The sequence below is a fragment of the Salmo trutta genome, chromosome 8 (genome assembly GCF_901001165.1).
Source record: "Salmo trutta chromosome 8, fSalTru1.1, whole genome shotgun sequence".
NCBI lineage: Eukaryota > Metazoa > Chordata > Actinopteri > Salmoniformes > Salmonidae > Salmo > Salmo trutta.
Genome location: NC_042964.1, coordinates 30750030 through 30770032, shown reverse-complemented (window position 1 = coordinate 30770032; position 20003 = coordinate 30750030). Strand labels below are relative to the sequence as shown.

The 20003-nt window shown below is 41.6% G+C and overlaps 2 protein-coding genes and 1 pseudogene across 2 annotated transcripts; 1 reads left to right on the top strand and 2 right to left on the bottom strand.

The window, feature by feature from the left end:
• Positions 1-8576: 8576 nt before the first annotated feature.
• Positions 8577-11318, bottom strand: LOC115198651 (putative Dol-P-Glc:Glc(2)Man(9)GlcNAc(2)-PP-Dol alpha-1,2-glucosyltransferase). Its single transcript, XM_029760761.1, has 3 exons — positions 10947-11318; positions 10397-10594; positions 8577-10196 (listed from the first exon to the last, which is right to left on the bottom strand). The coding sequence occupies exons 1-3, from the start codon at positions 11109-11111 to the stop codon at positions 9138-9140; spliced, it is 1422 nt and encodes a 473-aa protein (XP_029616621.1). The 5' UTR covers positions 11112-11318; the 3' UTR covers positions 8577-9137.
• Positions 11319-11352: 34 nt separating this feature from the next.
• LOC115197945 (EKC/KEOPS complex subunit TPRKB-like) lies at positions 11353-14749 on the top strand (annotated as a pseudogene).
• A 3849-nt stretch (positions 14750-18598) lies between these two features.
• Positions 18599-20003, bottom strand: LOC115197921 (phenylserine dehydratase-like). Its single transcript, XM_029759602.1, has 5 exons — positions 19787-20003; positions 19548-19678; positions 19236-19375; positions 18973-19062; positions 18599-18740 (listed from the first exon to the last, which is right to left on the bottom strand). Exons 1-5 carry the CDS (start codon positions 19880-19882, stop codon positions 18649-18651), a joined length of 549 nt encoding a protein of 182 aa, XP_029615462.1. The 5' UTR covers positions 19883-20003; the 3' UTR covers positions 18599-18648.

Here is a 20003-nt window from a genome sequence, read left to right as displayed (position 1 = left end):
CCAAACTTTTGACTGGTACTCTAGGTAGGCACTACCGAATGTCATTTTTGGTGTCTTTGGTCATTTACAAGTGAATGTGAATGAGAGATATTGTGAAAATGTACAAAGGTTTGATGTATGCTTGTCTGAAGGAAGAACAGTACTGGCTCTAGAGCAGCATGTGTACCCACTGTGTTTGAAGACGCTAGGGCAACGGGCTTGTCTGCTCTGCTCTGCTCAGAGAAAAGGGGGGAGGAGAAGACAGACCAAAAAGGGAGAGAATATCAAGATAGTGGTAGCTGTACAAATAACTCATCCAAATTGCTTTGACTTCTCAAACAGAGAAGAAAGCTATAACAATATGATGCCCTGTCACTTTATTAATTCTGCCGCTTACTTAGATAACTAGCAAGTTAAACTTAGGGGTCGTGTGAACACAGAATTCTGAATTTTTCACGAGATTAGATATATCTTGCTGTGTTTTGTAAACGCTGATCTAAAATGCTTCTTATTGTAATTTTGTCACACCCTGATCTGTTTCACCTGTCTTGTCTCCACACCCCGACCAGGTGTCTCATATTCTTCCCCATTATCCCCTGTGTATTTATACCTGCGTGTCTGTTGCCAGTTCGTCTTGTTTTGTCAGGCCTTACCAGCATGTTTCCACTTTCTCCAGTTCTCTAGTTCTTGTTTTCTAGTCTTCCCGGTTTCGACCTTTCTGCCTGCGGTTTTGTCCCTGATTTGACTCGGCCTTGGATGACGAAGCTCTGCCTGCCCTCGACCTGCCCTTTGTTATTATAAATATTCTGAGAACCAAACTTTTCGCCTCCTGTGTCTGCATCTGGGTCATACCCTGAGTCGTGATACATTTCTGCTCGGCATCAGACAAATGTTGTGCTTCAGTTGCACTTCTCCATTCAGATGAGAATTAATGAACGGGCATTCTGTAAGCAGACAGCGCTCTGACTGATGTGTAGCTACTTTTCTCTGATACATTTCTTGGTGTAGCCAGCCTACTTTTCTCTGGTAAAATGCAAGATAAGATAAAGTTTAAGCAAAACATAAGGAAATGTAGCTGGCGACATTCTTTCTATGATAAACATCAGAAATATGATGGCCATGCATTGTTGTTGCAAAAAAAGACCTTGCTTTATCATTGTAAGCTCATTTACTTGTGTGTCTGCCAGCCAAATAGCGTGGCACTTCTGTTGTCATCTGATGTAAATGAATCTATTTTCTGCCAAATGTGTTGCTCTAATGTATTTTATGTGAAGGAAAACTATAGTTGCACGTCCCTGATAACTCTATTGAAGCAACAAAAAAACATTGACTTTCAATGTACAGGAACATTTTCTTGTCACATTTATTGAAATTTACAAAATACAGAATATCATATTTTATGTCTTTAGGGAACAGCCATTTGACAGTTTTAAATATTTAAATGTAAAATACTGAAAATGAGGCTGAAACTATGTTCAAGATTCTGTCACGCCCTGACCAGGGGAACTCTGCTATTTTGGTCAGGGTGTGGTATTTCTATGGTTTATTTTCTATGTTTTGTTATAGCCTTTCTTTGTGGTTTATTTCTATGTTGGGCTGGGGGTGATTTCCAATCAGACAGCTGTCGCTAGTTATGTCTGATTGGGAATCACATTTAAGTTCCTTTCCCCACACGATGTTTGTGGGTTGTTGGCTCTTTTTGTTGAGCAGTTAATGATCAGGCATTTTCTTGGTTTTGTGTACGTGTTTTATTCAGTGTAAGAATAAACATGTGTTCGCTCCCAGCTGCGTTTTGGTCCGCTTCTTCATCACCCGACGCCAATCGTTACAGAACAACCCACCAAACCAGGACCAAGCAGCAGAGGAATGAAGAGGAAGGATGGACATGGGCCGAGTTAAGGAGGAGCATTTCCAGGGCGATGGAAGAGTTTAGGGAGACCGAGAGGCATCCCCAATAATTTTTTAGGGGGGGGCACAAGGGCTGTTTGATGGGGCAGGAGCTGCCCGCCAGTCAACAGTCGTCGGAGCTGCCCGCCAGTCAACAGTCGTCGGAGCTGCCCGCCAGTCAACAGTCGTCGGAGCTGCCCGCCAGTCAACAGTCGTCGGAGCTGCCCGCCAGTCAACAGTCGTCGGAGCTGCCCGCCAGTCAACAGTCGTCGGAGCTGCCCGTCAGTCAACAGTCGTCGGAGCTGCCCGCCAGTCAACAGTCGCCGGAGTGGCCAGACTGCCCTGAACTGCCGGAGTGGCCAGACTGCCCTGAACTGCCGGAGTGGCCAGACTGCCCTGAACTGCCGGAGTGGCCAGACTGCCCTGAACTGCCGGAGTGGCCAGACTGCCCAGACTGTCCCGAGCTGCCAGACGTCCCCAGTCCAGTCCGGCCCGTCCCTGCTCCCCGCACCAGGTTAGTGGTGCGTGTCCCCAGTCCTGTCCGGCCAATTCCTGCTCCCCGCACCAAGCCAGTGGTGCGTGTCCCCAGTCCAGTCCGGCCCGTCCCTGCTCCCCGCACCAAGCCAGTGGTGCGTGTCCCCAGTCCAGTCCGGCCCGTCCCTGCTCCCCGCACCAAGCCAGTGGTGCGTGTCCCCAGTCCAGTCCGGCCCGTCCCTGCTCCCCGCACCAAGCCGGTGGTGCGTGTCTCCAGTCCGGCCCGTCCCTGCTCCCCGCACCAAGCCGGTGGTGCGTGTCTCCAGTCCGGCCCGTCCCTGCTCCCCGCACCAGGTTGGTGGTGCGTGTCCCCAGTCCAGTCCGGCCCGTCCCTGCTCCCCGCACCAAGCCGGTGGTGCGTGTCTCCAGTCCGGCCCGTCCCTGCTCTCCGCACCAGGTTGGTGGTGCGTGTCCCCGGTCCTGTCCGGCCCGTCCCTGTTCCCCCGCACCAGGCCCACGGCGCGTGTCCACAGTCCGGCACGGCCTGTGTCCGGTCCACCGGTGACCAGTCCTGTTCCGGTCGGCGGCTCCGCTCCGGAGCCTGAGCATGCCGCTCCACCGTGGTCCAGTCCGGGCCAGAGGGGTAGGGCTAGGGTGGAGGCAGGGGGAGAAACACGCCCGGGGCCAGAGCCTCCACCGAGGGTGAGGCGCCCACCCGGGTCCCCCCCCTAATAGACTTTAGGTTGGTGCGCCGGGAGTACGCACCGTTGGAGGGGGGGGTACTGTCACGCCCTGACCAGGGGAACTCTGCTATTTTGGTCAGGGTGTGGTATTTCTATGGTTTATTTTCTATGTTTTGTTATAGCCTTTCTTTGTGGTTTATTTCTATGTTGGGCTCGGGGGTGATTTCCAATCAGACAGCTGTCGCTAGTTATGTCTGATTGGGAATCACATTTAAGTTCCTTTCCCCACACGATGTTTGTGGGTTGTTGTCTCTTTTTGTTGAGCAGTTAATGATCAGGCATTTTCTTGGTTTTGTGTAAGAATAAACATGTGTTCGCTCCCAGCTGCGTTTTGGTCCGCTTCTTCATCACCCGACGCCAATCGTTACAGATTCAGTAATTTTGGTAGATTCTTGTGCACGTTTTCACCACTTCTTCAAAATACTTAAAGGACGCATATACAGTATACGGCAGACATCAATGTCTCCAGACAAATCAATGTCTCGCAAGATCACTTGAATGAACGATTAATTATTATTCTGCATTTGTGTGGTATTAAAAAGATTCTCTAATATGTAGAATTGTATGACATTTTTATAAAAGGCCATTTTTTTTCTCAGACCTGCAAAAACGATGATCGATTCATTCAATGCTTCTACTATAAAGTAGATCTTTCCACCCTTACTCTTGTCAATGGCGGTCAGGTAACCCACAACCTTCTGGCCCGCAGCCCAGTTTCTAAAACTGCATATATAAGGCTCTGGTCTGTCCAAGGAGTAAGAGTAAATGGTAGACATGTTTTCTGCTATCCACTTTTGTTTTATAGGGAAGGGGCCATCCATTTTCATTTCAGAGAAGTCCAATCACTCCCTAATAGCATATCATCAGTGAGAGTGCGATCAAAAGGTTATGGTTGGCATTCAGATGCAACTTGGACATTTCACCCATAAAACGAGAATAATTATCTTTCACGAATGGCCAAATGCTCTCATCATAAAAGTATTTTGTTAAAATGGGTTACATGTCTCTCTGCTGGACATAATCCATTCCTATGGGATTTTACCTAAAGTGACGTGTACAGGACAGATTTCCTGTACGTTTTCTTAAAATTGACACAAAACAGAATATCATATTATATATCATTGCAATCAGTAGACTTCAGGGAATACCATATACATTTTTTGAGTATTTACATGGAAACTATTGGAACAAACCATGAAAAGATTAACAAAAAACATACATTTGGCACGCATTTTCATCACTTTTCTACTAAAAGTTTAAACAATACGTATTTGTGGCCCATTTATTGTGTTTTGAAACATTTTAAGCCATCATTGGACTGTATGTACCAATTATTTATGGAGATATGGCCAAGTGAATATAGTCCAATATGGCCCCATGTAGCTGGTTGGAAATGGCCGCCAGGGGGTTAATGGACAAAATCTGTGATGGCATAGTAGCCAAAAATACTTCTTAGACATGCCCCAGCTGTGTGAAATTTGGTGGCTCTAACGCAAAGTCCACAATTCTCTCCCGTAGCCACTGGACTATGGTCAAAATGACCTCAATTTGACCCCCATGAAGGTCTTCAGAGTATTTTGAGTCAGAATTGTTGTCTATATTATCTGTGGGGTTTATTTAATGGGTAGATAACATTACAAAGTCATTTTGATATTATTTGGAATGATTTTACCCTATTTTATTCTAACAGGAAATCCGAATTGCTGGCATTTTATTAAAATGGATGCCTTGGTTAACTGACATGCTTACCAGACTGCCTACAATCTTTAAAATGTTCCTGAAGGTGGTATTTAGTATCAGTGTACCAAGTTTGATACTTGTATCATAAAGTGGAACAATCGCTGGTATATTTGGTTCTTATCCGCTGGACTAAACCTCTACAGACGCCTCTACCAGCCACACACCTAACATTTTATACTTGCAACAATAACACACCTTAACTGGTTTTCCTTTTTAAAAACAGCTGCTATAGGTTCATAGTACATTGTTATTACGCAGAGCTTTCTCTGCCCTTCCAAGCCATAATATTAAAACAGCATATAACATTGTGCGTTCATATGAGGAGCTGATCATTGCAATAACAGATGCTAATTAGTCGTTAACCAAGCAACTTTTGGCTCAATAGTGTAATCAACACTGGATGGTAATTCCAGTTACATCCTGTCTGTCTCATTATAAAGCACTTATGTAAACAGCAGAGAACTCATGTTGAGAACAGTGTGATTATACTCTAGTAGGGCCACCGGTTACGTAGGTAGAGAGTAGGGATGTGCATTGTTCCCTTTTAAGACGATTCGATATGTATCTAGATACATGGGCTCTGATAGATACAGGATGTGATTCGGTTCACTAACATTTGTTGCATAAACACATTAATTTTCCATTCTAAATTCTAATCTGCTTCTGATGGAACTCATGAGCTGGGCCTCTCTGAGCAGGATCTGTCTGAGCTGACTTCTGTGTGTGTGTGTGTGTGTGTGTGTGTGTGTGTGTGTGTGTGTGTGTGTGTGTGTGTGTAAATTATGTATGTCTATGGCAGGGTTTCACAACTGGTGGCCCATGCGCCGAATTTGGTTTTATATGGCCACCCAAGTTTTCTGAGAAAAAAAAAAGTCTTTTTTTTCCATTGCTGGACATAATAGACTGTAAAAACACCAGCAAATCAGTTCCAAGTGATTTTAATTCAAGAAATCTGTTCCCAAGTATTCCCATGCATAATAGAGATACACGTGATCGTATATAAATATAAGCAAGGCTTGAAATTAAATATGTTTGGACATCTTGTGGTCAATTTGCAGTCTACGCTCCAGCCCCCGACCATCCGCTCAAAAAGAAATCGTCCCGCGGCTGAATCTAGTTGATGATCCCTGGTCTATGGTGTATGTACTGAAATAGGCACCGGAGTTGAGCCATAAAGGAGTCTCAACAGCACATAAATAACAATAACCTAGCAAATGACATAGGTTCACTCAATTAATAAAGCCTAATATCACGAAGGCCATTTTAGCATTTGAATGCTGAAGGTGCCGGGCAGATGTGCAAGATTAGGAAAAGGCCAGTTTGACTAGGCTACTGATAATATATTGCCTGGGGTTGTGTGGCATGCCAAATTACTTGTAGATCAATGACTGTCAACACAGCAACATGCAATTCGAAACTGAAGAAGAGGACGCATCTATTGACTTAAAAGATGAGGTATTTGGTTGAAAAAATGTAATATTAGCTAAACATTTCAGTGAACCGGTGATTCATAATGTTTTAATCGATTTTCTGACGGATGCGTGCTACCTATTTGTTTCGGTTTGTGGTCTGCGGATCGATGCGAATCATTACATCCCTGTAGAGAGCATACTTGATTACTCTATTGTCCTCAGTGTGGGTAGGAAGAGCACTTCACAATGCAATCAATACCTAATATACAGTTGGCATGTTCATTCTTGTTTCTTTGTCTAGCCTTTGTTTCTTCACAACGAGTCACAAATTCTGATATACTAAGTATGTAAACACATTTACATACTTAAAAAGGTTTGACAATTATATGTTCTATCGAATCAATATTTCCCAATCAAACTAATCATGCACAATTCAAGATTGAGTTCATATGTATATTTTCAAAATATTAGAGCACCACCTTGTGGTGAAATGGGTGTATTAAAGCATCAGGCAGTGGCTCAAACTCACTCAACAATATTAGTATTACATGAATAATTTTATTGCGTCACTTAATTTGATCATTTCAGCCCAGGGACAGCCATACAGGAACAAGAAAGATCAGTAACAGACAGATAAAGATGCAGGTAGGAAATACAGGTAAAAGTAACCGAATTCTGACCAAAGAAACATTTCTGAAGCTAATGTACACACTACGTTTGAAGAATCTACATACAGTACCAGTCAAAAGTTGACACACCTACTCATTCCAGGTTTTTCTTTATTTTTACTATTTTCTACATTGTAGAATAATAGTGAGAACATCAAAACTATTAAATAACACATATGGAATCATGTAGTAACCAAAAAAGTGTTAAAGAAATCAAAATATATTTTATATTTGAGATTCTTCAAAGTAGCCACCCTTTGTCTTGATGACAGCTTTCTACACTCTTGGCATTTTCTCAACAAACTTCATGAGGTTCATGACCTGGAATGCATTTCAATTAACAGGTGTGCCTTGTTAAAAGTTCATTTGTGGATTTTTTTTCCTTCAGTTGTGTTACAATTAGGGGTGGTATACAGAAGATAGCCCTATTTGGTAAAAGACCAAGTCCATATTATGGCAAAAACAGTTTATATAAACAAAGAGAAATGACAGTCCATCATTACTTTAAGACATGAAGGTCAGTCAATCTGGAAAATGTCAAGAATTTGAACGTTTCTTTATCTGCAGTTGCAAAAACCATCAAGCGCTATGATGAATCTGGCTCTCATAAGTAGCGCCACAGAAAAGGAAGACCCAGAGTTACCTCTGCTGCAGAGGATAAGTTCATTAGAGTTACCAGCCTCAGATATTGCAGCCCAAATCAATTCTTCACAGAGTTCAAGTTACAGACACATCTCCACATAAACTGTTCGGAGGAGACTGCATGAATCAGGCCTTCATGGTATAAATAAACCACTACTAAAGGACACCAACAAGAAGAAGAGACTTGCTTGGGCCAAGAAACATGACAAATGGACATTAGACCAGTGGATATTTGTCCTTTGATCTGATGAGTCCAAATTTGAGATTTTTGGTTACAACAACGGTGTCTTTGTGAGACGCAGAGCAGTTGAACGGATGAGCTCCGCATGTGTGGTTCCCACCGTGAAGCATGGAGGAGGGGGTGTGATGGTGCTTTGCTGGTGACACTGTCAGTGATTTATTTGACCAAGAAGGAGAGTGATGGAGTGCTGCGTCAGATGACTTGGCCTCCACAATAACCCGACCTCAACTCAATTGAGATGGTTTGGGATGAGTTGGACCGCAGAGTGAAGGGAAAGCAGCCAACAAGTGCTCAAGACTGTTGGAAATGCATTCCAGTTGAAGCTGGTTGAGAAAATGCCAAGAGTGTGCAAAGCTGTCAAGGCAAAGGGTGGCTACTTTGAAGAATCTCAAATATAAAATATATGTATATTTGTTTAACACTTTTTTGGTTTCTACATGATTCCATGTGTTATTTCATAGTTTTCACTATTATTCTACAAAAGCCAATATATATATTTTTTTAAAACCTTGAATGAGTACGTGTGTCCAAACTTTTGACTGGTACTGTACGTTAAAGACTGTTTATTAAATCATTGACTGATGAATAGTTAAGCTACTGGATGATATTTTAGGCCTAAAGGACAGGGAAGGATTCTGGAATTTTAGGGCAACCAACTACACAAGAAACACAAAGAAGTTCAAGAACATTATTCAAGGGAATGCATTTGAAGGCAAGATTTAGATCATCTAAAATACAGCACAAAGAAATGATTATAACCCATTGTATATCACAACTTTACTCTTCAGAATATTGCAGCAGAATGTAAACACAGATGTTTGTTTACATGGTTTATTGACGCTATTCGCGATATAGAATAGGGAATAACAGACTAATTTCTTTGAATACAGTCGGATGTTGTATGTTTACAAAGAAGCACATCATTTAGTCTCTATCAACCTTTAACCATCTGTTTGAATTAAAATTTAGACAAATAACACGTATAACTCTACCACAGAGTTAAATTTAGATAAGTCATGAATGTTCTTCAAAACAAATAACATTTCTTTAAACCACACAGTATAACACAGATTCCTGCTTTACAATATGGCTTTTACATTTGTAGGTCTCTTCCTCCATCCAAATTACATCATTTAATGTACAATTCACAGTTCAAATGTACATTATAAAACATTGTGCTCTTCAAAGTTTTCTTCACATGAAATGCATTTTCTCATATTTAGGGCCAGGGATTTTTCCTGGGCCTGATCTCATCACAACAGGAAAAACTCTTGGCCTTACTCAATTTAAATAGAAAAAGTATAAACTATAGGTTTTTCCAAATAACCGGGTTCCTCCTGTTCAGTTCAGGCTACCACATAAACCTCTGTACAGCCGGACTATTTGGCCATTGAAAAGTCTTGTTGATGAAGATGTACAGCGTGGCTGCGTTAACGGCTGTATAGAACAGGAACTCCAACACCAGTCTAGTGAGGGAGGGCAGGGGCATGTGGAGGCGGTAGAGCAGGTACGGAACAATAAAGTACCTGAACTCTAGTAGCTTCTGAGGCACTGTGGCCCCCAGCAGACACACCAGGAACGCCAGGCTCCAGAACAGTGACCGGGACTTCAGAGTGTCCATGAAGTTCCACGCTGCAAACACGTATGCCGGGATGAGGGCAAAACGCACCACCTCATGCTTCTGGAAGATCCTCTTCCACACGTAGAAGGGGAAGTGTCTGTTGTCGGCCAGGAGGTACTTGTGTACGAAGGTGAACTTCCACACTAGGAGAAGGCAGAGTCCTGTGATCAGTAAGTAGAGCAGTGGCTGCTTCTTGAGGGTCTGGAGGAAGCGGAGAGCTCGGTGATAGCACAGCGACGTGGGGATGGAGAAGAAGAGGGCAAAGGAGAAGAAGTAGAAGAGCTGAGGGAAGTTGAGACAGGCCTCGTGACTGGATCTGTCCCCGACTACGATCCCATCATTCAACACAATGAATGCGATAAAACCCACGGCAACAAGAATGTACGGCCACACCACTAACATCACAGCCTTCACATGATTGGCTGTGGTCAGGAATTCCAACAGGAAACGCATCACTCTCTTCACCCCGCTTACGGAGAAAGGTATCTGACAGGGCGACTTATCGTCCTTCTTCTTCGACTGTTCCGTCCTCCAAGTTTCGTCCATCTTGTTGGCCACAATCGTGCTGGCGCAGAACACCACCCAGATGATGTTGGTCTGGCGGAAGAATATGGCAAAGACGCTGATGAGGGCCGAGGCTTTGTGACAGCCATACAGGGTCATGAGGTACGTGAAGAGAATGAAGAAAGTAGATCCGGCATCTGTGTAGTAGAGGAAGTTGAAGAAGTAGAGCACGGGGAAGGTGGACAGGGACAGGGCTGAGAGAACTCTGCGGGAGGCAGTCTTAGTCTGAAACAGATTTGAAGCTTTAAGGACATTCAATCATTTTTTCAAGGTCTTTTCATTTATACCAAACTTATTTGAGTAAGGTGAGTAAAAGTTGGACTGGAGCAAAAGCCTGCACAGTGCACACACTGCAGCTTTCCAGAACAGGAGCTGGCCACCCTTGGGGATGTTATAAATGTAATAACATGTAAAGACATTATTACCTTCTCTTTAAGGTGGAGCTTGCAGATGATGAGATACAGCAGGTAGAGGATGCCACAGTTGAAGAGGAGGTTGATGAAGCGCAGCATCGCCGTAGAACACACTACCTTCCCTGTGAGGTCCACTAGCCACACCACTGGCTTGATCACACCCACTGACGCCAGGTACAGGCCAGGAAGCGTGGTGATCATTGGGTCCCACTGGAACAACAAAGAGAAAGGAAAAAGATCCCGTTAAAGAGCCTCTACTACAGCATTAAACATAAAAGGGTTAATGTTTTTCAAGCTAGAGAGATGCCAAATGGTTTAGTTACATATAGGGGCATATACCACTGCAGAAGTACAATACTTTTCAGAATTCAGGCATATTATCCACAATAATGACTAGCGATAGTCTGATCTGTCTAAGTTCATCGTCACAAATGGTTTAGTTAAGGGTTAAAAAGTCAATCTAGCAATCAATCACAATATTCCAAGGACAAGCGTTGCGTTAATCCGACAAGCAACACTATAACAAAATCAAGGAAATTACATTGACATAGCAAAACGATACCTCGTTGAACTTCCCGTAGCAGTATTTCTGAGCTTGACGGACGTGAAATATTTCGTCCATGTAGGGTTCCCTTTGCTCCCGAGTAATTTTGGAGAACAGGAGACATGAAACCAAAAAGTTGGTGCTGCAGAGAGCAGTGAAAATGTACCCTTCGAATTTCTCCATCTTCACCTACGAATTCCGAACTAACGCAGAAATAATTCTAAATTTAGATAGATACGTATATATTGTGTACGCTACATACGTTTAATTTCATGTTAACTAAGCATGAAATTGAAATAAGGTTACAAAAAATATACAGATCTTTCCATCTAGCTAAAATGCAAACGGAAAAGTTTAGATTTTTTGACAGCTTGGTGGTCCGTTAGTGAAAGGTAGTCCGTACGGAAGCTGTTTTAAAATTCTGATGTCCCTATCAGTATCATTTCACAAATAATTGAATTGCTTCTCTGTTGTACACACGTTTAAAAAATACAAGCATATATGTATTTTATTTCATAATATGTATTAACAATTTATAAGTACAGCATACATCTTTTTTTTGTCGAGAGAAACCGGAACCTTTTAGATTAATTGTGCTACTTTGTTTTTGTTCCCTCTATTTCTTTTTTTTTAACCACGTGAGATGGTCTAACAGAAATGTTCGTTCGGGTCTTGTTTCATCCACAAATTTGTTTTTCTTCCGTTATGTTTCAACTCAAGAATTGGAACTCTTTCCTGATCGTACTGTAACTCAGTTGCTATTCAAAGATGTCAAAAACGCCGCAGAATTGAGGAAAAATGCCATGAAAGGAAAGATTAATGGTGCCTTGATAAACCCGTCTATGGTGAGACAATGAGCTGGATAGATATTTTGGTTTGATGTAACGTGTGAATGCTTGACTGAAGTTGATGCAATGATCCACAAATTGATTTTTGCAGATAGTGAACCCCTTCCAAGTGCTAGTGGCAGCAAACAAGGCAGTCCATTTACATAGCACTGGAAAAATGAAGACAAGGAGCTTATATTCCGAAATCATCTACAACCTTTCACCCACTAATAATGTAAGTAGGCTCTAAAAGTATCACACACACATTGACACTCCTTTCTAAGTAATATCCCATCCCAATGTCTTTGACACATTTTCCTTTAGATTTCAGAGGCTTTCAAGAGGTTTGGGATATCAGACAGTGCTGTTCTCATAGTTCTCGTCCATCCCAAAGAGGAGACGCAGCACATGAGTGACATCATTGCCAAGGTGGACTCCAGTTGAAGATATCTCCATGTTGACCGACCCTGTAAGATCAAAAAGGTTGGTCTTGTTTTTCTTTGTCAGTCTTGTTTTTCCTGGTGTGTTGGGTGCACACACACCCTTTGCTATGACACTCGAAATTGAGCTTTGGTACATCCTGTTTCCATTGATCATCCTTGAGATTTTTCTACAACTTGATTGGAGGCCACCTGTGGTAAATGTAATTGTTTGGACATGATTTGGAAAGGTACCACAGTTGACAGTGCATGTCAGAGCAAAAACCATGCCATGGGGTCAAAGGAATTGTCCGTTGCGCTCCGAGACAGGATTGTGTCGAGGTACAGATTACATTTTTACATTTTAGTCATTTAGCAGACGCTCTTATCCAGAGCGACTTACAGTAGTGAATGCATACATTTCATTTCATGCATTTTTTTTTTTTGTACAGATCTGGGGAAGGGTACCAAAAAATGTCTGCAGCATTGAAGGACCCCAAGAACACAGTGGCCTCCATCATTCTTAAATGGAAGAAGTTTGGAACCACCAAGACTCTTCCTAGAGCTGGCCACCCGGCCAAACTGAGCGATCGGGGGAGAAGGGCCTTGATCAGGGAGGGGACCAAGAACCCGATGGTCTCTCTGACAGAGCCCCAGAGTCCCTTTGTGGAGATGGGAGAACCTTCCAGAAGGACAACCATCTCTGCAGCACTCCATCAATCAGGCCTTTATGGTAGAGTGACCAGACTGAAGCCACTCCTCAGTTAAAGGCGCGTGACAGCCCGCTTGGAGTTTGCCAAATGGCACCTGAATGACACGATTCTCTGGTCTGATGAAACCAAGAGTGAACTCTTTGTCCTCAATACCAAGCATCATCCCTACAGTGAAGCATGGTGGCGGCAGCCTTATGCTGTGGGGATGTTTTTCAGCGGCAGGGTCTGAGAGACTAATGTCCTTGCTTCAACAAAGTACTGAGTAAAGGGTCTGAATACTTTTGTGATATTTGTTTTTTATTTTTCATACATTTGCAAAAATGTCTGAATACCTGTTTCTGCTTTGTCTTTATTGGGTATTGTGTGTAGATTGATGAGGGGAAAAAACAATTTAATCAATTTTAGAATAAAGCTGTTATGTAACAAAATGTGGAAAAAGTCAAGGGGTCTGAATACTTTCCAAATGCACTTGCATTTGAAAAATTTGCAGCGATTTTGCAGCATGCAAAATGTACGTCTATGTAAACATGTTGTGTTATTGGCTTGTGATGTTGCAATGGCAAATAAAACATTTTATATACCATTTTTAACTCCATATGACTCATCTCGGCAGGTAGCCTAGTGGTTAGAGCGTTGGACTTGTAACCGAAAGGTTGCAAGATCGAATCCCCAAGCTGACAAGGTAAAAATCTGTTGTTCTGCCCCTGAACAAGGCAGTTAACCCTGTTCCTAGGCCGTCATTGAAAATAACAATTTGTTCTTAACTGACTTGCCTAGTTAAATAAAGGTAAAATAAAAAATTGCACTGACAGTGTATTCTAGAAAGGACTGAAATGTTTTCGAATTAGCGCTTTTGGAGAGTGAAGAACTAAAGTGTCGCCAACTGATTTTTAAATGCACTTTTGGGACAGAATATTGCTTAAGTACAGTTTTATCTAAGCAATACTGAAGCTCTTTTGCAAAATGTAGATGTGGAGTGGCCCCTATCGGTATTGAGACTCGTCGATACACAAACACTCCCTTAGATAAACGTGTCTGTTCTTTTTGTAACGATGGATCCATCAAAACAGAAGCGACATTAGGAATTATCTTTTTTTGTCAACTGTCAAGCTATAATAAACATTGTAATGTTCTAGATGAAAATAATAAATTGTGTGATTCTCTCAGGTAACAATAATGTAAATGTCTGCACCAATGGAGACGTTTCTTTTTAAAGACCTAAATGTCCTTTTATCTACTGCATCTGCATACATATGTATAGATGACATAATGTATAATAAAAGTTCCAATAAAGTATAGATGAAGTAATGTATTATAAATGACTCCCAATTAAATATTGTACTATGTTTGACTATGACTGCTTTTAGGGTCTCAACTCTGACTAGTCCACAATGTGTTTTTTATTTTTTTATCTGTATTATGTACTGTCAACTACTGTACCATTATGGAGTGACACTTTAATAAATGTTTTTAATTCTAAATCGACATACTCTTTTTTTTCTCCAGCTGTACAAAACCTCACCCCAGGAGGATAAGTGTCTACTGGATGCTGTTGTCTGCAGGATGGCAACCAAAGATGTCATGTAGCTCAACAACAAGACATGGCAGAAAATGGAACCGTTCATGTTCTATAATTTTTTTGCTGCATAATGTCATAAAACAAATGTTTTCCTCCTTGAATATGTTATTAAACATGTTTATTTTTATTCTTTATATGACTGTTAATTTACACATCAACGATGTTGAATCTGGTTAGAAAATGACAGAAGTGTAAAACGTTGGAGGACCTAACTGGATTATTAACTATAGCTAGATTACCATCCAATTGGGTACAGATTTTCATTAAAAATACTCAAAAATCACATTTCCCCATCAGAGCTGTTTAATGAAATCAAATGGACTTGTTGCGGATAAAAAGCTGAGCGTGAGGATGTAGTGCACATTTAAATAACTTTTGCATTTTAATTCCCATGTACTGAATTAAAAAAAATGTAAGTGGGTTGTCATCGCATTTAACTCAACTGATGGTTTTGTCAGGAAAAAAAATGGCGTTATATTGAGAATGTGCCCACTCTGGCCTTGGCATGTGCGCTCTTGCCTACAGCTCGCATATACAGTGTGGGTATTGCCTACATTAGTTTTTTATGGACAAATGAGCGAAATTATTTGTATTTGTCAAATGGCAGCCAAGCATCGATCATCATGTCACCAGAATACAACCCTCGATATTTATTGGAAAGGAGCATCAATCTCATCAACATGCACTTTCACCACCCTGTGAAGTTCATCATAATTGATTTAATCTGTAGCCTAATGCCTCGATCACACCACCAGTGTCATTGCATTTTGGTAAACCAGAAGTGCATTCATTTCCAATGGAACGCTGTGTTTGTCTTGCAGCATTGTGTTGAAGAGGCAGTTGCAGTGCGTTCTGTGTGGTGCATACATTGGATTTATCGAACATATACAGTGAGGGGAAAAAAGTATTTGATCCCCTGCTGATTTTGTACATTTGCCCAATGAAAGAAATGATCAGACTATAATTTTAATGGTAGGTTTATTTGAACAGTGAGAGACAGAATAACAACAACAAAAAATCCAGAAAAACACATGTCAAAAATGTTAGAAATTGATTTGCATTTTAATGAGGGAAATAAGTATTTGACCCCCTCTCAATCAGAAAGATTTCTGCTTGTCCTATTAAATCCACAAATAATCCACCCCACTGTGTAACCAACTCGCTCTTGAAATAGCTCTTTCATTCATCACATTGTTCCAGTGGGAAACAGTCCTGTCTTGAGAGTCCTGTCCTCTCTCCTGGCGTGGGAACTCGAGGAAATGGTGCTCCTTGAGTTGCAGCAGTGGGACAGGCACTGTGGTACATCATTAATCAATGTTCTCTGGTTCCTTCGTCACAGTTTAGGTTGGGGATTTATTAAATCCCTTTTGTTTTACAGAAATCTGTCGGTATTACCACTCACCGACATTGTTTTGCAGCGTGAATCATGCTGGAAATGTTTGAAGCAGATGCAACACGTATGAATCTTTGATGATACAGTTGTACTTGAGTTAACTCAAAGATAGCAAGGCCTCTATGTCTTGTCCTGGGTCCATATATACCACAGCACAATGATAATCATAGACATAACCACTGCAGCTGTCACAACTTGTATGTACTTGGTCTGATATAGTCATTTCTTCACTGGTACCCACTTATAATTGTGCCTTCTAGCACGAAGGGGCAGGATCCTAGTGACAAAAACACAAATGAATTATCAGAAACTATATTACAGATTTATTTGACCAAATCTCAAAATACTTTACAGAATATGATAGATACAAAAATTATGCTGTGCATTTAATTCCTCAAATACTGCAACTGCAAATATTGAATCATAATTCTTTCAAATATATCTGAACATACCGTACAATAGTTTTTTAACCTAATATGAGCAGAATAGACATCAAACAACTAAATCAAACCTTTTGGTAGAGTTCATCCTCTCCTCAAAATAAAAAACAATCACTTCAGTGTCTAAGTTCTTCATCTGGGATCCCTCATGTTCCAGTATGATTTGATTCCCCTCCATCCATCCATCCATCCATCCATCCATCCATCCATCCATCTACTGTCTGTACAGTGTCTCCAGTCCCATAGCTGAACAGCAATAGCCCTGGGTGTTAAAGACACCCCATTTATACATGGTGCTAACATGTGTCATTTGTCCTGATTGTGCCCATGTTTGTAGACAGGTGTAGACAATCAAAATACACATTGGGAACTGATTGTAATCAGATCTCTCTGGCCATGTCTAGACTTGACAGTTAATGGAGTTTTTGTATTCTGATAATGGAATTACAAACACATCATGCATCTACACCTACATTTAAATGTGTCTGCATTGTCCACATTGTGTCTGGAATCGGATTCCCTTTTGCTGTGCTATATTCAAATGCCAGTAAGCATTGCAAACGCTGGCATAGGCAAAATATGAGGTGGCATAGGCAACATTTGATAACAGAACAACATGGCAGTAGCTGTTATTGTTATAATAAATCATCTTTATAACTCAAAAATGTGTTTTTCTAAATATAAGTCAGCTGGCTAGCGTTTATGAGGCCAGCAACGTTCCTTACACGATACCCACTGGGCAAAAACTGTTGTTCCCACCTCATTTCAACCCCGAAATTCAATGTGATGTTGAATCTACGTGGAAAACCGATTCGATTTGCAAAAAGTAATCAAAGTAACGTAATTTCGTATTTTTTTTACACCCAACTTCTAACCTAAATCCAACGATAGGGTGAAATGTTTGTTTGATTTCACGTTAGTTGACAACTCAAGCAAATGTAAATCAAAACTAGACGTTGAACTGACGTCTGTGCCCAGTGGGTAGGAACGTAACGTTATTTGCTCCACAACGTTATAATGAAAAGGTGCCTCACTCCCAAAACACGTCTCTGAAGACTTGCGGAGGTAATGCTGATGACATCGCACTCTGTATGTGTTTTTGGTAGCCTGACTGTATCCAGCCAGACTGAGGATAATTTTATTTGTATTTATTTAACTAGGCAAGTCAGTTAAGAACAAATTCTTATTCACAATGACGGCCTACCAAAAGGCAAAATACCTCCTTGACACCATTGACTCAAGGCATCAATAATTGTCCAAGCATGATATTAAAATCATTATGTAATTGTTGTAATGTATGAGTGTCAATAGTTTTGTTGAATGTTGTGTTAGTCTAAGTTGTTTTGTCTGAAACTTTCTTCCCCCTGCTGCTGTTGGACCAGGTCTCTCTTGAAAAAAAATATGTTCTCAATGAGAAAAACCTGTATAAATAAAGATTAAATATATTTTTTTATTTTGAAACAATATTTCCCAAATAATTGTTATACATGGAACGACCAGGAAAATATGGTCACAATGCAGACAAAGTGGACAGATAACATACACATTTTAATACCATGTGTTAAAGTGAGAACTTGATCAGACAGTAATTGGATCAGGTTGATCGGATAATGAAAACCACATGTTAGCCAAGGTGTAAATGAGGTCAGTGAGAAGTGGCGTTGCTGTCTGGAGATAAGGGGAGTGTGCCAAAACACTGATACCTAAATCTCAAGCTCTAGAAAATAACAAGCATGATGTACAGTGCATTTGGAAAGTATTCAGACATCTTGACTTTTTCTACATTTTGTTATGTTACAGCCTTATTCTAAAATGGATTAAATTGTTTTTTTTCCCCTCAATCTACACACAATAACCCATAATGACAAAGCAAAACAAGGTTCAGATATTTTTGCACATTTATATAAAAAAAAATGAAATATCACATTTAAATAAGTATTCAGAACCGTTACTCAGTTGAAGCACCTTTGGAAGCGATTACGCAATTACGTCTTCTTGGGTATGACGATACAAGCTTGGCACACCTGTATTTGGGGAATTTCTCCCATTCTTCTCTGCAGATCCTCTCAAGCTCTGTCAGGTTGGATGGGGAGCGTCGCTGCACAGCTATTTTCAGGTCTTTCCAGAGATGCTCGATCTGGTTCAAGTCCGGGCTCTGGCTGGGCAACTCAAGTACATTCAAAGACATGTCCCGAAGCCACTCCTGCGTTGTCTTGGCTGTGTGCTTAGGGTCGTTGTCCTGTCGGAAGGTAAACATTCGCCCCAGTCTGAGGTCCTGAGCACTCTGGAGCAGGTTTACATCAAGGATCGCTCTGTACTTCGCTCCATTCATCTTTCCCTCGATCCTGACTAGTTTCCCAACACGGCAGCCTTGATCTCTTCATCGTTCACCAGTACAATCTCCTCAACGTAACGCTGGCACAGCTCATAGGGCAGGGTGCCTGGGAGGTACACCACACCAGGCAGTTAGCAATGGTAGATGTTTTAACCTTTAAGTGCCTTATGGTACAAAACACATCAGGGAGTTAGCACAGGTAAAGAAGGTACAATTCACAGATTATTTTGCTTGGCTATGGTTCATTCCAGATGAAGACAAAGTTGTTCCCTCTTATGTCCTGATCTTTTAGGATTTATTTAAGTCTAGCCAATCTACTTCTATGAGATGTAATGTACCTGAAAAAGGTGGAGCCAGTCCTGACGTAATGCTCTTGGTGTCCATGCCGACAGGCTTCTTCTTGATGAAACTTTTGTACACGGTGCAGGCTAATGAATCAAAGACAGGAAATTAAGGTAAACAAAATGGTCAAACTGTATATAAACCCTTCAGTATATGGTCCCATGTGTATGTTCATGTATATCAGTTAGTGGTGTATCATAGTTGTAAAAGCCCTGCCTGATATTGTCTTGGTGAGGTTTAACCAACAGGTGTTATGTACCTCCTTCTGGCTCTACTCCATAGATCCTGGTCTTCTCACAGCCGGCCAGTTTGATGGCAGCAGCCACCCCAGCCAGTAGACCTCCTCCTCCACAGCACACCACCACTACATCAGTCTGGGGCAGCACCTCGAAACCTATACTACAGCACAGAGAGAGATGGGGAGGGAGAAAGGCAGCCGGGGTAGGGGAAGTCGGGTGCGGGTGTGAGAGAGACAGACAGCGAGAGACAGACCAGCATTTTATTTTACCTCAAAAAGAGGGAAAAAGCCTGCATGAAGCTGGTTGTGTTGCCTTGTTCAGCTGTTCTGTACCTGGCATGTCCTGCAATCAGGTCCAGGTTGTCATATGAGTGTAGGAACGTCATGTTTTCCTCCAGGACACAACGATTCACCACGTTCATCAGACAGGTCGTAGGCACCCGTTCCACCTCACATCCAAAATTCTGGAGTGAGTGCACAGCAATTGTTCTCAACAACTCACTGATATGTTTGGTTATTTTCAGATGATACAATTAAAGACTGAAGCAGTCAATTGGAAAGAAGAACCTTACTTGTATGAGTGTAGATCTGGATACAAGGGCTGTCTCTGGCATCACCACTTTCCCCTTGGAGCCGTAGTGTTGAGGCATACGCAAAATACTTCCCATAGTTCCCTGCAGACATGGTGACAAAATGGGCTCCTTTTGGTCTCCTGGCGAACTGGTTGGCCACTCCTCTTATCTTAATCGAACCTGGCAATTAACACAATGACAGGAACTGCTGTTATTG

Bases quoted from the DNA above. Each gene is read 5' to 3' on its own strand.
- LOC115198651 (XM_029760761.1), bottom strand. From the start codon at position 11,111: ATGGAGAAATTCGAAGGGTACATTTTCACTGCTCTCTGCAGCACCAAC. The intron at 10,595-10,946 runs GTATCGTTTTGC...TTGTTGTTCCAG, and splicing joins GCTACGGGAAGTTCAACGAG to TGGGACCCAATGATCACCAC. The intron at 10,197-10,396 runs GTAATAATGTCT...AATCTGTTTCAG, and splicing joins AGCTCCACCTTAAAGAGAAG to ACTAAGACTGCCTCCCGCAG.
- LOC115197921 (XM_029759602.1), bottom strand. From the start codon at position 19,882: ATGGGAAGTATTTTGCGTATGCCTCAACACTACGGCTCCAAGGGGAAA. The intron at 19,679-19,786 runs GTAAGGTTCTTC...CACTCACTCCAG, and splicing joins CCAGATCTACACTCATACAA to AATTTTGGATGTGAGGTGGA. The intron at 19,063-19,235 runs GTACATAACACC...TTGATTCATTAG, and splicing joins TGGAGTAGAGCCAGAAGGAG to CCTGCACCGTGTACAAAAGT.